Genomic DNA, 17,006 nt, shown 5'->3' on the forward strand with positions numbered 1-17,006 from the left:
AGTTGCAATTAAAGCTATGTGGGTGGTGGCAGGTAGGCAGGCTGGGACAGGGCCTGACCCCAATAAACAGCAATTTGTTTTCTGGTACTGTGTTAGAAACAAGTTTGAGTTAAAGGACAATTTCCTGGACATTTTGGTTTATGCATATGGAACTTTTGATTGGAACATTTCTGGAACTGGTGGCAAGTTCCACAGAGAGAAAAGGAGCTGGGCTGGGGCCCCTCCAGGTGACCTTACCAGAAACTGACCAGAGGGGTTAACGGAAGGTCACTGAATAAAGGCCAAGACATTATTGTTTTGTTGTGGAGAGTTCCATTCTTGTAAGTGTCGGAGTATTTACGGACAGAAGAGGCAAAGAGATCTTCACAGTCACTTGGCCAACTCCGAGTGGTTGGTGCATGACACTACCCTATTGCAGATTTTGGTATCATCTGTAAAGAGATAAACCTTACCAAACAGCCCTTCCACAATATCACTTACAAAAGTGTTAAAAAGAACCAGACCAAGAACCCATTCTTGTGGCCAGGGCTGTGGAATCAGTACACCAAACCTTTGACTCCAACGCCTCTATTTTTCTATTCTCTGACACCGATTCCGACTCCTATTATCTACAGTAAATCTAAGAGAAATTTGATTAATTACAGAAACATAAGGTATTTCTTTATGTACAAAACTAGGACTGATAGATCACAAAATATATTTAGATCACAAAATATATTTATTTGAAGTTTGAATAAAGAACCTGAACCAAAAAATGCAATAAACTGTTGTAAATTGTTATTATGAAGCCGAGCCAGAGTTGGTACATTTTTAATGACTCAAGACTCCACAAAAAACAGCTTCCAACTCCACGACTTCAACTCCAATTCCACAGTCCTGCCTGCAGCATACCATTTGTAATGTCCCTCTCCTCAGAGTGAGATCTGTTTACCAATACCCTTAGTCACCTTACACTCAGCCAGTTCTTAACCCAGTCAGTCACTTTAGGCTCAAGAATCAGTTGAAAGTCAATACATCTTGTTCAGCAAAGGAGCCTCCTATCTTTCAAATAAGTTCCTTCTTGAAGGCTGCTATTATCAACATCAAAGAAGTACTAGTGCGCGAGGACACATCCTCTTGAGTCACCTGAGGAATACCAGTGGCCTGGTCTCTCAAGCTGACGCAACATCTTCAATATTGTGAAGGCTGAGTGCACCTCTACCATGGGGCACTTCTAGGGTATGAAAAACTAACTCTACAAATTAGCAGCTGCAGTTCTGTTCAGGTTTTTTTTTTCTTTTGGTAATTTTTGAGGAGAAAGTTCACACATACCTTCACTTTGGAAATCTGTGTCAAGTCCACAAGTCCAAAAAAAACCAAAACATACTTTCAAACTTTGCACCTATGCAGGGAGTCTTAAAATTACCCCAAATGGTGAAAAAAAAAATACAACGAGAATAAAAACAGCAAAATATATTCATTAAAGTAGAGAAAGGGGAGCAACAGGTCAGTGTAGATTACCAGTCTGGTTGCAAAAATACAACAGAGATCTGAAGTCTAGATTTTATTACTCCCCTTTTCCAAATCTGAGCTCAAGATGGAGTTATCTTGTTTCCTTGTCCAAATAAGCTCACAAACTGAACTGTACCTGAGGCAATGGAGGGTGAAGAGACCTGCCCAATATTAAGAATGTGAGGGGGAGACACGGTATTTGAAACCTTGCATCCCTGGTTCACAGCCCACTTCTCTAACCACTACGCAACTTCACCACTGTATCTTGTTCTATTCTATTCAAAAATAGTATTCAGAAACTGAGAGAGAATAGGTATGTTTTCATGAGTCTTCAGTGGTTGAGTGCTTAGGATACAGATATAGGCAAAAGAAGAAAAACAACAGAATGTATAACATTTCTTACCTGGTCCTCATCATAATTAGGGTCTCTAATATCAACTTCTTCTAAATCATACACTTGTCCAGGTGTGCCCCACACACCTTTACCCCCAGCACCACCTGGGAAATTGTAAAAAAAAAAACAAGAAAATCCACCTCCAGTAAATATGTCACTCAATACAGTATAATGCTATGCAGGCAACTTGATTTTGCCATAACCAAGTTCTTTCAGGAAGAAAACTAGTTTCCCTTCCCCCATCACTAGAGATGAACTGGTTTACACAAACTTAGAAATCTAGCATGCAATAGGTAAATTATAATGGGTGTTTCTCAAATGCAAGAGGCCTAAATACGCAGCAAGACACCAACTTCTTATTAATTGGTTCTTAAAAGGGTGTGACAATCTTTAGAAAAATAAAATCTTTGGTAACACAAGCATTTCAGTCTGTTTGAACGGCTGGGAAAAGCATTTGTTGCTCTACCTTTGTACTGTTTTCCACTAGTCAATTCATGTTCTAAACAGATCTAAAATGCCCCTTTTGTTGCAATAAATGTAAAAACTGATTTAAAAAGTCATCTACGAAGAGTCCAACCATATAGAAAACCCACTGCCCCTTTTCCAAAAACAATGCTGAGAGAAAATCTTGAGCACTAAGAACTATAATTAATAAAAAAGTAAGTTGTCAAACAAAACTATGTTCACTTTAATATCAGCGTTTAACAGCTTTATTCTGTTAATGTGACAATGTGGTTGAGTTTTCAACAATATTCTGCGATCAATCAACACTTATCAGCCTTTCCAGTATTGGAAAAAGTCCCAAAAATCTATGAGGAGCAACTAAATTGACTTCTGAGTGATGCAGTTGGAAAATAGCAACTTATTATGGGCCCCTTTTACCAAACTGCGGCACAAGAGAGCCTGCGCTGGTGTTGGCATGTGTGTTTGATGCGTGTCAAGGCCCCCTTTCTGTTTTTTCCTTCCTACTTTGCCTCTCTACCCAGGCTCAGGACAGAAAGGGGAAAGGGGATTGGGGGGAGGGGAGAGAAGTGCATTCTCTTTTGTCAATAGACAAAAGAGAATGCATTTAGAAATGCTCACAACCTTGAGAATACCCCCCAAAGAAGGTGGGCAGGTGGGAATGGATGTCATTGACACACACCAGTCAGCAGTGACATGGACCCACGTGGGAAGATACTTGGTAGCTCTCCTTCTGCTCATATAAATGCTAAATAGTAGTAGTAGTAGAATCCAAAGTGGCCCCAGCTTAAAAATTAATGAAGACCACTTGTCATATAACATCTAAAAGGCAACAAGTGCATCTCCGTGTTACCTGAAGTTACTGATTGGGAGACTGAGGCAGCAGCACCTGCAAAGGCCTGCAACCTGGCAGCTGAATACTCAAGTCAGGAAGGAGGGAGCAAGACAAGGGCAAGGAACACTTATAAATCCTGACCTTCATAAAATGATTACAAGTCATAAAGAGTGCTAAAAAAGCTTTGCTGTGAATGTGCAGGAGGTGAAGAGCCTGCTCATAGAGCTGTGTATGATCTGGCAGACTTGGGACAAAGAATTCTTAAGTGGACTAAGAATGAGTCCTGAAAAGCAAGAAACACAAGCTGGGACATTGGCAGAAAAGCTTGCAGACTTGGAGAATCAGTCCAGGAGGAGCACTTTAGGCATCTACAAAGTCACAGAAGAAAATGGCAATGAGAACTGAAGATGCAGTGAGAGACGTACAGTGATATGAAAAGATTTTTGCCACTCTCTTGATTTCCCCTATTACTACATATATGACACACTGGTTTCTGAACTTTAAACAAAATGTAATACTAGACAAGAGGAGACTGAGTAAACACAAATAATGTAATCATATAAAAACGGTGTTATTTAAGGAACAAAATTATCTAACACCTATATCACCCATGTGAAAAAGTAACTACACTCTATACTTAACTGGATGCACACCACCTTTTTAGCAACAGTAATTGCAACCAAATATTTCCTATAGTCTTGCTGCATAACCCAATTACCCTTCGGCTCATGGACAGGGAAATGGACATACAGTGCAGAACTAATGGTTCATTCAATAATGGCAGGTTCTGAGGCAGCAAAATATTCCCACACCATCACACTACTTTCACCATGTGTGACGGTTGGTATGATGTTCTTACAGTAGAATTCAATATCGGATGTAATGGGACCTCTGTTATCCAAATAGTTCCACTTTTGACTCATCTTTCCATAGTACTAACCTAACTGATGGAAATTAGAGGACTCAAAACCACAGTATAATACCAATAATATAAGAAAAACATGTTTATAAAGAGCGAATCTACTAATAATATAGTTTACTTTCAAAAATTTCTCCTACCAAAATTTACTAAAAGTTAATTTATATTTTAAGCATGTTAAAATTAAGCAGCTGTTAAAATTACAGCTGCTGAGTTTGTTTTTGGTATTGGGAAATCAATGAGCTTTTTAGATAGTAAAATGTGTATTATTTTGTAATATGAAAAAATGGAAAAAGTAAATGAGGGTTTTTAAGACCAATGATGGTGGTAATCTTGTAATGTTCTTCCATATTCTTCTTATAGGAGATATGAGAGCCACTGGTGTCTTTTCCCTGCATAAAGGTGTATTTTCTAGCTGAAATATGCTAAAATGTGCTCCAAGGCTCTATGGAGCCGTCCGTTTTGCTAGGAAAGGCTTCATCTGGAGCCCACCCCACAGTAATTTATTACTGGGGTTCAGGAGCTAAACTTGCCGTACAAATGCACCAATTTATGTGCACAGCCTAGCAGCCTATCTTGGCAAATTGGATGGCTCCATAGAGCCTTGGAGCATATTCCAGCATATTTCAGCTAAAGATAAGTTTATTTGTATTTTAAACACGTTAAAATTAAGCAGCCATTAACAAAATTACAGCAGCTGAGTCTGTGCCCTGAAAAAGACAGATACAAATCAAGGTAAGGTATACACAAAAAGTAGCACATATGAGTTATCTTGTTGGGCAGACTGGATGGACCGTGCAGGTCTTTTTCTGCCGTCATCTACTATGTTACTATATGTTACTGTGTTTTTGGTATTGGGAAATCAATGAGGTTTTTAGAAAGTAAAATTAGTATTATTTTGTAATATGAAAAAATGGAAATGGAGCTCATTTTCGAAAGGGAAAAACATCTAAAAAGTGGCATAAAGTAGCATTTGGTTTTTCTCACAAAAACGTCCAAATCAGTATTTTAAAAACCTATTTTTCAGATGTTTTTCTATACTATTCATCTGCAATGCATCCAAATCTCAAGGGGGCATGTCAGGGGTGTGTTAAGGGCAGGATTTGGGCGTTCCGAAGACTTAGACTTTTTCAGCCATAATGGAACAAAACTAAAACTAAGACATTTTGAGCTAGACCTGTTTTATAATAAAAAAAGGCACAAATAAGTGCCCTAAATGACGTGATGACCCCCTAATACCCCCCCCCCAGTGGTCACTGACCCCATCCCACCTCCCAAAAATGTGAATAAAAATATGACTTACCAGCCTCTATGACAGCCTCAGATGTTATAGCCAGGTCTATTACAGCAGCATGCAGGTCCCTGGAGTAGTATAGTGGTTGGTGCAGTGCACTATTGGAGTGGGAGACTCGGGTCACTATCTCCCTCTACCTGTCATACTTACTGTGACTCCTCCCAAAGCCACCAAAACCCTTCTGTACCCACATACAGGAGTCCCCTTCACATAAGGGCTATTGTAGTGGTGTACAGTGGGGGGCACTAGGTTTTGGAGGGCTCAGGGGACAAGATAAGAGAGCAAAGGTGAGACGTGTACCTGGGAGCATTTTTATGAAGTACACAGAAGTGCCCCCTAGGGTGCCCCAGTGCTCTACTGGGATGTCTGGGGGATCATTCTGCTAAAAATGCTGGCTCCTCCTACATCCCAGTGGCATGATTTTCTACGTTTTGCACTTATTTTTTATTTTTCGAAAAATGACAAGAAACAATGTCCAAAGCACAAAACCTTGTTCAAAACAGTATTTTTGAAAATAAGATAAAGACGACTTTTTTTTTTCAAAAATGACCTTCTTTCCTGTTCGGATTTTGGACGTTTTGTGCAAAACGTCCAAAGTCGGACTTAAGACATCATATCAAAAATACCTTTCAATGGCTCTCACTTTGGTTTAGTGGAATCCAAGCTCTTTAGAAATGACTTTGTAACATTTTCCAGACTGATATATTTCAATAAAGCGAAGATACTTACCTGTAGCAGGTATTCTCCGAGGACAGCAGGCTGATTATTCTCACAACTGGGTCAACATCCGCGTCGGCCCGGGAACCAGCATTTGTCATAGCAAAATGAAAAACTTTTGCTAGAGCCTTCTGGCGTGCGTGCAGCGTGTACCGCGCATACGCGGACTGACTTCCCGCCTGCTGCGCAAGCACATACCTCAGTTAAGTATAAACAAATAACTCCAAGGGGAGGTGGATGGGTTTGTGAGAATAACCAGCCTGCTGTCCTCAAAGAATACCTGCTACAGGTAAGTATCTTCGCTTTCTCCGAGGACAAGCAAGCTGGATTATACTCACAATTGGGGTATCCCTAGCATCCAGGCTCACCCAAAACAATTAACATTGGTGAACTGGGCTTCGCAATGGCGAGGACATAACGTAGATTAACCTGAAACTAAATACGACTAGCTGAGAGTGCAGCCTGGAACAGAATAAAAATTGGCCTAGGGGGTGGAGTTGGATTCTAAACCCAAAACTGATTCTGCAGCACCAACTGCCCAAACCGACTGTCGCGTCGGGTATCCTGCTCAAGGAAGTAATGTGATGTGAATGTGTGGACAGAAGACCATGTTGCAGCCTTGCAAATCTCTTCAATGGAGGTTGACTAAGAAAGCCACTGACGCAGCCATGGCTCTGACATTATAACCCATGACATGGCTCTCCAGAGTCAGCCCAGCTTGGGTATAAGTGAAGGATATGCAATCTGCTAGCCAATTGGACGTTGTGCGTTTTCCGATGGTGAATCCCCTCCTGTTGGAAACAAAAGAAACAACTGGGCGGACTGTTTGAAGGGATTCGTCTGCTCCACGTAAAAGGTCAATGCTCTATTGCAGTCCAAGATGTGCAAGCTGCCTTTGCCAGGGTGGGCATGAGAATGGGGAAAAAATATTGGCAAGACAATCGACTGGTTCAAATGGAACTCCAATACCACCTTTGGCAGGAACTTAGGGTGCGTGCGGAGGACTACTCTATTGTGATGAAACTTAGTATAAGGTACATCTACTACTAAGGCCTGAAACTCACTGACCCTCTGAGCTGAAGTAACAACCACCAAGAAAATGACCTTCCAGGTCAAGTACATCAGATGGCAGGAATTCAGTGGCTCAAAAGGAGCTTTCATCAGCTGGGTGAGAATGATGCTGAGATCCCATGACACTGGTGGAAGTTTTACAGGGGGCTTTGACAAAAGCAAACCTCTCATGAAGCGAACAACTAAAGGTTGTCCAGAGATGGGCTTACCCTCTACACGCACTGAGATGAACCCTTACGGAGTTGGTCTTGAGACTAGATTCTGACAAGTGTAGAAGGTATTCAAGCAGGGTCTGTATAGGACAAGAGAGAGGATCTAAAGCCTTGCTGTCACACCAGACAGCAAACCTCCTCCATTTAAAAGAGAAACACTTCTTAGTGGAATCTTTTCTGGAAGCAAGACCCGGGAGACACCCTCTGAAAGACCCAAGGAAGCAAATTCTATGCTCTCAACACCCAGGCCATGAGAGCCAGAGACTGGAGGTTGGGATGTAGAAGCAATCCCTCATTCTGAGTGATGAGGGCTGGAAAACACTCCAAGCTCCACGGTTTCTCGGAGGACAACTCCAGAGGGAACCAAATCTGACGCGGCCAGAAGAATGCAATCAGGATCATGGTTCCGCAGTCTTGCTTGAGTTTTAGCAAAGTCTTTCCCACCAGAGGTATGGGAGGATACACTGTAGGAGAAAGGCATCTGACGCTAGTCTGTCGTGGGCCTGAAAGCCTTGAACAGAACTGAGGGACCTTGTGATTGGTTTGAGTGGCAAAAAGATCCACAGAGGGGGTGCCCTACGCTCGGAAGATCTTGCAGGCTACGCCCATATTCAGCGACCACTTGAGGTTGCATTACCCTGCTCAGCCTGTCAGCCAGACTGTTTTGATAAGTGGCTTGGAGAAACATGCCGTGATGGCATGCCCAAAGCCACATCTGGATGGCTTCCTAACACAGAGGGCGAGATCCTGTGACCCCCTGCTTGTTGGTGTAATACATCGCAACTTGATTGTCTGTTTGAATCAAGATGATTTGGTTAGACAGTCGATCTCTGAAAGCCTTTAGAGCGTTCCAGATCGCTCGAAGCTCCAGGAGGTTGATCTGAAGACCTAATTCCTGAGAGGACCAGGCTCCATGAGAAGCCCATCTACATGAGCTCCCCACCCCAGGAGGGGTGCATTTGTGATCAGCACTTTTTGCGGCTGAGGAATTTGGAATGGTCATCCCATGGTCAAATTAGGACGGATTGTCCACCACTGAAAAGAGTTGTGAAAGTCTGTGGACAGTCGGATGACATCCTCCAGATTCCCCGTAGCTTGATACCACTGGAAAGCTAGGGTCCATTGAGCTGGTCTCATATGTAGACATGCCATGGGCGTTACATGAACTGTGGAGGCCATGTGCCCCAAGAGTCTCAACATCTGCCAAGCTGTGACCTGCTGACACGCTTGAACTGCGGACACCAGGGACAGGAGGTTGTCTGCCTGCGTCTCGGGGAGATAAGTCTGAGCTGTCTTCATGTCCAGCAGTCCTCCAATGAACTCCAATTTTTGAACAGGAGAGAGGTGGGACTTGGTGTAATTTATTACGAACCCTAGTAAGCTCTAGCACCTGAATAGTCATCCGCATGGACTCCAGAGCACCGTCCTTATGAAACAATTGTTGAGATAAGGGAACACATGCACCCCCCTTCGCTCAATGCCCGTCATCGAGGCTCCTCGGTGCCAACAAGGACAACGTTGAATTCTCACATCGACTCAGGGTCGGGTCCAACAACGGTCAGTAGCGGAGGGGCCTGCACAGCAGGAGGTCTCAAGATAGGTGGAGACCCACTCGATGTCTCACTGCTCCCAGCTTGTCTTGGCCTCTCAGCAGCTATTACCTCTGTTCAAAAAAGGGAAGAAACCCGGCCGCTGTCGAAAAAGAAAGAAAACTTAAATAAGGGAAAAATGGAAACTTGAGAAAATAAAGGACTCTTTTTTTTTGTTTCTTTTAAGTAAATAATTAAATAAACCAAGGAAAAAGACGCGACTAAAAGTCGAGTTAGTAAAAAGAGAAGACTTTTCCCAGGCAGTACAAGGAGCACAGAAAACAATCTGCCACACCTTGTCACAGAAAAAAAGAAAACTGAGGTACGCGCTTGCACGGAAGTGGAAAGTCAGTCCGCACATGTGCGCCAGAAGGCTCTAGCAAAAACGTTTTTCATTTTGCTCTGGCAAATGCTGGTTCCCAGGCCGACGCAAACGTCGACCCAGTTGCGAGTATAATCTAGCCTGCTTATCCTTGGAAAAATATTTTTCTTATCTTTTCTGGAATTTCTTTTAACTATCACATAGCGTTCTCACAGAAATTAAGGCTTTTACTAAGCTGCAGGAAAAAGGACCCTGCACTGGTAGCAGGGGTCGTTTTTCCTGTATGCCAGGGCCCTTTCTACCGCAGCGGGTAAAAGACCCCAGGCACACATGGCCATGCGGTAAGAGAACTCTTACCGCATGGCCATGCGGCGGGGAGCCCTTACCACCACCTATTGAGGTGGTGGTAAGGACTCCCACACTAATCCAGCGATGCCTAATTACCACTGAGTTATCACCATGCAAGCAATTTCCAGAGGCTTTCTTTTTCTCCCAGAAATAGTGCGTGCTCAGGGAAGGACTACCTCTGGCGGCCTCGATGGGCCGGCGGTAGTCCTGAAAGAGCAAGCGGTAAGCCCGCATTGGCTTACCACCACTCTGTAAAAGGGACCCCTTAGTGATGACTACTTCACACTCATGGTTAGGCTCAATATAAAGGGGTCCTTTTACTAAGCTGCGACAAAACGTGGCCTGTGCTGTCGTCAGTACATGTTTTTGACGCTGAGACCCACTTTTACCACAGCGAGTAAAAGGATGGGGTTTTTTTTTCAGAAATGGCTGTGAAGAAAGTGAAGCACTTGCCTCGTGGCCATTTGGGGGGAAGCACTTGGTAAGGGCTCCTGCGCTAACCCAGCGGTAACCGGGCAGCGCACACCACTGTTCAATTACCGCTGGGTAAACAACGGTGCTACAAAAATAAAAATATTTTTGTAGCACCAGAAATTGGGCACATTAGGTGTGGGAACTACCACCAGGCTGCTGCGGTAGCCTGGCAGTACTTCCGGTTTAGTGAGCGGTAAGCCCGAAATTGGGCTTGCCGATACTTAGTAAAAGACCCCCTAACTTTGTTCCTTAAATAAATGACAATGTACAAACTGGGTTATGTATATCTAATATTACATTTTGTTTAAAAACTGAAAAAACAACATTTAGTGTGACATATATGCAGTAATAGAGGAAATCGGGACGGGGCAAAAACTTTTTACTATTGGTGTATGCAGTCCTGTGCATCTGGATTGGTCTAGCAAGAGGATAAGGATGTTTAGTACTACATCATTCAAATCATACTACAGGCCCAGAAAGAGAGGGGAAGGACGTGGTTTGAAGCATCACACTGCCACTGTTCTCTCAAGCAGCTGGGATCATGCCAAGTATGGAGTAAGGAAAAAGATATTGGGCCATTGCCCCTGCTCTTCTGTGCCAAGGAATAGGGAATTTCATGGAAAGGACCCTAGCTGAGATAGCATTTAATCATCTCTCTGACCTCATTTGCAACTTTAAATTAGTCACCTTATTTTCTAACTCCAATTCTCTCTTATCTATGGTCCCCTTTTATCAAGCCGCACTAGCGGCTGTCGCACAGTAATGCCAGAAAAAGCCCATTCACTTTGAATGGGCTTTGTCAGCATTATCACACCGGCAGCCGCTAGCGTGGCTTGATAAAAAGGAGCCTATCCAGCTTATTTTCGAAAGAGAAAGACGCCCACATTTCAACCCAAATCGGGAGATGGGCGCCTTTCTCTCATGGGCGCCCAAATCAGTATAATCGAAAGCTGATTTTGGGTGCCTCCAACTGCAGTCTGTTGCGGGGACAAACAAAGTTGATGGGGGTGTGTTGGAGGCGTGGTGAAGGCGGGACTGGGGTGTGTTTATCGGCCGAGGTGAGATGGCCAATAATGGAAAAAAGAAGGGCGGCAGAAGCGAGAATTTGGGCCGCTTTTTTGGACCCTTTTTTTTCCACGAACAAGTCCCCAAAAAGTGCCCCAACTGCCCAGATGACCACCGGAGGGAATCAGGGATGACCTCCCCTGACTCCCCCAGTGGTCACTAACCCCCTCCCACCAAAACAAAAGAACTTAAATTTTTTTTTTTTGCCAGCCTGTATGCCAGCCTCAAATGTCATACCCAGCTCCATCACAGCAGTATGCAGGTCCTTGGAGCAGTTGTTAGTGGGTGCAGTGGACTTCAGGCAGGTGGACCCAGGCCCACCCCCACCCCCCCACCTGTTACACTTGTGCTGGTAAATGGGAGCCCTCCAAACCGCCCCCAAAACCCACTGTACCCACATCTAGGTGCCCCCTTTCACCTATAAGTGCTATGGTAATGGTGTAGAGTAAGGGTAAGGGAGCTATGGACTTGGGAAGTATTTAAATTTTTTTTTTTTTTTTAACTTTTTACAAGTGCCCCCTAGGGTGCCCAGTTGGTGTCCTGGCATGTGAGGAAGACCAGTGCCCTACGAATCCTGGCCCCTCCCACGACCAAATGCCTTGGAGTTGTTCGTTTTTGAGCTGGGCGGCTTCGGTTTCCATTATCACTGAAAACCGATACCACCCAGCTCAAATCCGCCCAAATCCGATGCATTTGCCCGGCACCAACCGTATTATCGAAACAAAAGATGGATGCCCATCTTTTCGAAAATACGGTCTGTCCCGCCCCTTTGCGGACCCGTCCTCGGAGATAGTCGCCCATGGAGATGGGCGTTCGCGTTCGATTATGCCCCTCTATATGTTCCATCTTTGCTTACACCCTACGCTGTCTATTAAAATGTGTATTACATATTATAAGTAGTATACTATGCCATACATTGTATTGTTGTTTGAATATTTTACTGCTGTAATTGTCTATTGCTTATGTTTGATTTATTCTTACTGTACACTACCTTGAGCAAATTTTTTCAAAAAGGCGGTAAATAACTCCTAATAAATAAAATTTTGCATACTTCCTGCAGTGATGCAATCCAAGAAACCAGGAATACTGCCTATAACCATTTAGTATGCTCTCAAACCCTGGAATACAAGTAAATTAGTTTTCATTTTGTATTTGCAGAAAATATTTTTTTCAATGAATAGGAGGTACCTCCTCTTTGAAAGAAAACAAACATTTCTTCATTCCCCACGCTGAAGTGGCATACACTAGCAGTATAAAATCAGAATTGCAAAAAGGATTTACTTTAATCAAACTTAATAAAATAAAAATAATTCAGTCATTCAGTTTTAGCAACTGTCTGAATAAAAATACACAGACATTGCTATGCAGGATGGCACATCAAGTTCAAAGTTGTTAACTCTGTAGCTCAGCTCAGGTACGGAGCTTCGCCATCTTTCTTAATTTTGGCTCTTTCCTGACTAATTTTCTTGCCATTGTAAACTGCATAGAAGTCAATTTTATTTATTTATTAGGATTTATTTACCGTCTTTTTGAAGGAATTCACTCAAGGTGGTGTACAGTAAGAATACATCAAACATGAGCAACAGGCAATTATAGCAGGAAAAATATTCAAATAACAATACAAAGTATGGCATAGTATACTACTTACAATGTTAACTCAATACATAAAAGAACATTTTAATTGACAGTAAAGGGTATAAGCGAAGATGGTAAGATAGATAGGTAGATAGGTAGATAGGTAAGAGAGTAAGAAGAGTTAGAGAATAAGATGACTAATTTAAAGAAAGGTGACCTATGAGGTCAAACAGATGGTTAAATATTATATCAGCTAGGGTAGGACTGGATAAAATTTTTGACCTTTGTGGAATAATCAAGCACTTGTAAATAAATACATTTTATTTTTCCAATTTTGGGGCCTATTTAGTAAAGTGTGGTAAGGATTTGCAATTACCATGTAGTAATTGTCAAAATCACCATGCAGTAACTACAAAGCTTCTGCATTAATTGTATGAGAAGATGCTTTAACACTTCCAATAATTAACACATAGATTATTATTTGTTACATTTGTACCCCGCGCTTTCCCACTCATAGCAGGTTCAATGCGGATTACATATTATATACAGGTACTTATTTGTACCGGGGGCAATGGAGGGTTAAGTGACTTGCCCAGAGTCACAAGGAGCTGCAGTGGGAATTGAACTCAGTTCCCCAGGATCAAAGTCCACTGCACTAACCACTAGGCTACTCCTCCACTAGCAACATTCCATGTAGTAGAAGCCTGCCCTTGCTGCGCAGGCTTCTGTTTCTGTGAGTCTGACATCCTGCACGTACGTGCAGGACGTCAGACTCACAGCAACAGAAGCCTGCGCAGCCACGTTGCTGATCTGCAGGGGCAGGCTTCTACATGGAATGTTGCTAGTGGAATAGCAACATTCCATCTAGAATCTCCAATATTTATTTTTCTTACATTTGTACCCCGCGCTTTCCCACTCATGACAGGCTCAATGCGGCTTACATATTATATACAGGTACTTATATTTGTACCTGGGGCAATGGAGGGTTAAGTGACTTGCCCAGAGTCACAAGGAGCTGCCTGCAGTGGGAATCGAACCCAGTTCCCCAGGACCAAAGTCCACCACGCTAACCACTAGGCCACTCCTCCTGGTTATGCTTCTTTCTATGCTGCATAGTCATAACCAGCAGGAGGTGTTAATACCTCTGTACAGGTCATTGGCGAGACCCCACTTGGAATGCTGTGTTCAGTTTTGGAGGCCATATCTCACTAAGGACATAAAAAGATTTGAAACGGTTCAGAGGAACACAACAAAAATAGTATGGTAACTGCACCAAAAGACACACGAGAAGGGGACTTGAAGACCTAAAATTGTATTCCCTAGAGGAAAGGGAGTGTCACGCTTCACACGAAACACTGGATAGTGAGCCCTTGGGCTACTGCCGAGGACGGCAGTGGCAGGAGGAACACCCACCGGAACAGAAGCCACAGCAGAGAACAGGAAGATTGTCCACAAACCCAGCAGAACCAGGGCCAGGCAAATAAAGTCAAGGTCCAGCTCCAGGCACAGGTTCCAAGGCAGGCGGGCAAGCAAAGTCCGAGTCCAGGTCCAGGCAAAGGTTCAAAGGCAGAAACTGAAAGTAGCAAAAGCACAGTAACAAACAACCACAGAAGACACACCTCTGAGGACCTCTGCTGCAAGGCAAACTAGAAACACTTCCAGGTGGTTAATAAAGGTCAACAGCTAGGGAGTTCACCAGGTACGGAAACAGCTTAGTTCCAAAAAGTCTCGAGACCAACTGGCAGGCTAGAAAATCCGGACCGGACCGGCATGACTTCTGGAACCGGGCAAACCATCAACACACAGTCCATTGCAACCACCAGGTCTGACCACCAGGGGGCGAGATGAATGAGAGCATGATACCGGGGCAGAGTCATAACAGGGAGGGACGGGGGAGATAATTATTCAAACATCTGTAGCTAAGTTATTAATGTAGAAATGGGTTTTTTTCAGAATCAGGGAAACAGTAGAAACAGAGGATAAGAGCTGAGGCTGCAAGGTGATAGACTTAGAAAACATTTTTCACAGAGAGGGTAGTGGATGCCTGGAATATGTTCCTGGAGGAGGTAGGGGGATAAAAACAGTGACAGAATTCAAAAATATGTGGGATAAACACAGAGGATCCCTATATAGAAACAGTACAGAATCAAAGCAAAATTAAAATGACCATCACTTTAAACAAATGCACAGAGGGGCACACGCTATAAGGAGCAAAGTGTCAAAAAGTGTGTACTATTTCCTTGCTATTTTTGTGGGAAGGCATGGGGGGCAAAATAACATGTAAATTTAGAAACAAAATGTATGTGCAGTTTTACACATCTAACCTATCCACACCTACTGAAATGTTTCTTTTGAAGCTAGGCACCTCAAATGTATTTATTTTAAGCGGCATTTAAAAAAGGGCATATTTTCATTCAGGTCCTTTTGCCAAGGTAAATGTTTTTGAAAACTGCTATGTAAAATTGAATAATTGTACAGCCAGAGATAAATATTTTTTTTATTGAAAAAAATATTAGGGGTTAAAATAAAATGAGGACAATTGCAAACTTAGCAAGCTTAGGTGATTAAATTTACCTTTCTTTGGCAGTCCCCTTCCTTTGCCAGACCGGGACTTTCTGTCCAAGAACTTTCCCTTTGGGCTGGTTGGCACTGTAACTCCACATCGGGAAGCCTCCCCATTATCACTGACAGAGTCGCCTCTCCCAGAATCACGGGAAGAATTCTTTCTCAATCGCCTCTTTGCTTTGGCATTAATTCGTGCTTCATTTATCGAAGAAGTTGCCCAATTTCCATTAATTTCAGCTTTTATTTCATCTATTCCAGATTGTTCTTCATCACCAGAAAAAAGAGAGTCCCTAGGTTCTTCACATGGGAGGAAAACATGACAGAGGAATTACAATATTTGTGTGCTCGTTACACACATCTGCTTATTCTGTTTAGTGTTATTTCTAAGTATTTATATATTTCACACACTTGATATACTGCAAAATTGATCCTGGACCCTAATAAACAATGACAAGATTAACATATTTAGAGGCAGCGAATATTCAGTCAGGTATCACAGAGGGCAGGGATGGGGTTGTTACTTTTTACAAGTAAACGGTAAAAGTACTGGTTTCAAAAGTAGCAAAGTAAAAGTAGAAATTATTTGAATTTGAAGCGTGCTCTCCAGTGAGAGCAGGAGCTTGACCTTATTGCTATAACTACTAGCATAACAAAAAGTTCTTTTAAGATTCCCACTATTGTGAAGACAGGAAACAGATCCTGAAGTAAACTAAAAACCAACATGCATGTACTCCTTTCCTCCTCCACTGCCAGTCTTCTGGTGAAGCAAACATATATTCCTTCCCTCCTCCACTCTCTCACACACACACATTCTTCCCTCGTTCGCCCTCTCAGCCCTCTGATGCAGCCTATACACACTCTTTCCCTCCTTCACTCTCTCAGTCCTATGATACAGCCCACGCACACATACCCCTTCCCTCCTACATTGTCACTCTTTCCCTCTGATGGAGCACCCACTCTCCCTTAATCTACAGTCCCCAGGCCGAACAGCTGATAACCACTGGCAGAACCCATGCTGGGGCTGCCTTTCATATTCCAGGACAGGCTCCGGGAGGCCACCAAAGGAGCCAGGGGTGGCACTTTTAGCTGTGATGAGTAGCCAAACCCAGGTGGAGTGGCCACAAAGAAGGAACCCCTGTGCAAAGGATCAGGGACTGACAAGGCCAAAACTCAGGGCCCCCACCTGGCCCATTGGGGACAAAGAAGCAGAGAAAAATACCAGAGCCTTGGGAAGAATGAACTCTCAAGGACAGGGGTATTAACACCTCCTTTCTTCTGCTGGTTATGACTCTGTGCAGCATAAGGGTCATGTTCATAGAATGCAAATGTGGAATAATATAACCCCACTTCTCACCAACATTTCATAATCGACCAAACAACGTACCCAAATCGAACCACAACTAAAAGTAACTAGGAATTATTCTCGACAAACACCTGTCTCTCAAAAGTCAGGTTTCAGCAGTCACATCAAAGAGTTTCAAAACTCTATAGAAACTGAGGAGACTCAGAGAGACTACTTTCCCATGAAAACATTTCATCATACAGTACAATCTCTAATACTGCACCAGCTAGACTATTGCAATGCAGCATATGTAGGATGCAAAGAAACCACGATATCACTGCAGACCGTTCAAAACATGGCAACAAGACTAATATACAAAAAAAAAATTGGA

The 17,006-nt window shown here is 43.0% G+C and overlaps 1 protein-coding gene across 3 annotated transcripts in view; it reads right to left on the reverse strand.

The window, feature by feature from the left end:
• The window catches only part of PDCD4 (programmed cell death 4), a 104,533-nt gene that overhangs the window by 71,394 nt on the left and 16,133 nt on the right, over positions 1-17,006 (reverse strand). For 2 of the 3 annotated variants that reach the window (XM_030202765.1, XM_030202762.1), the window contains exons 2-3: positions 15,343-15,630; positions 1,895-1,989 (exon numbers count right to left, since the gene is read on the reverse strand). In XM_030202765.1, the coding sequence (XP_030058625.1) occupies positions 1,895-1,989; positions 15,343-15,630 (383 nt within the window). The remainder of the gene's footprint in view (positions 1-1,894; positions 1,990-15,342; positions 15,631-17,006) is intronic. The other variant, XM_030202764.1, reaches the window with a different exon arrangement.

This window comes from Microcaecilia unicolor, chromosome 5 (genome assembly GCF_901765095.1).
Source record: "Microcaecilia unicolor chromosome 5, aMicUni1.1, whole genome shotgun sequence".
NCBI lineage: Eukaryota > Metazoa > Chordata > Amphibia > Gymnophiona > Siphonopidae > Microcaecilia > Microcaecilia unicolor.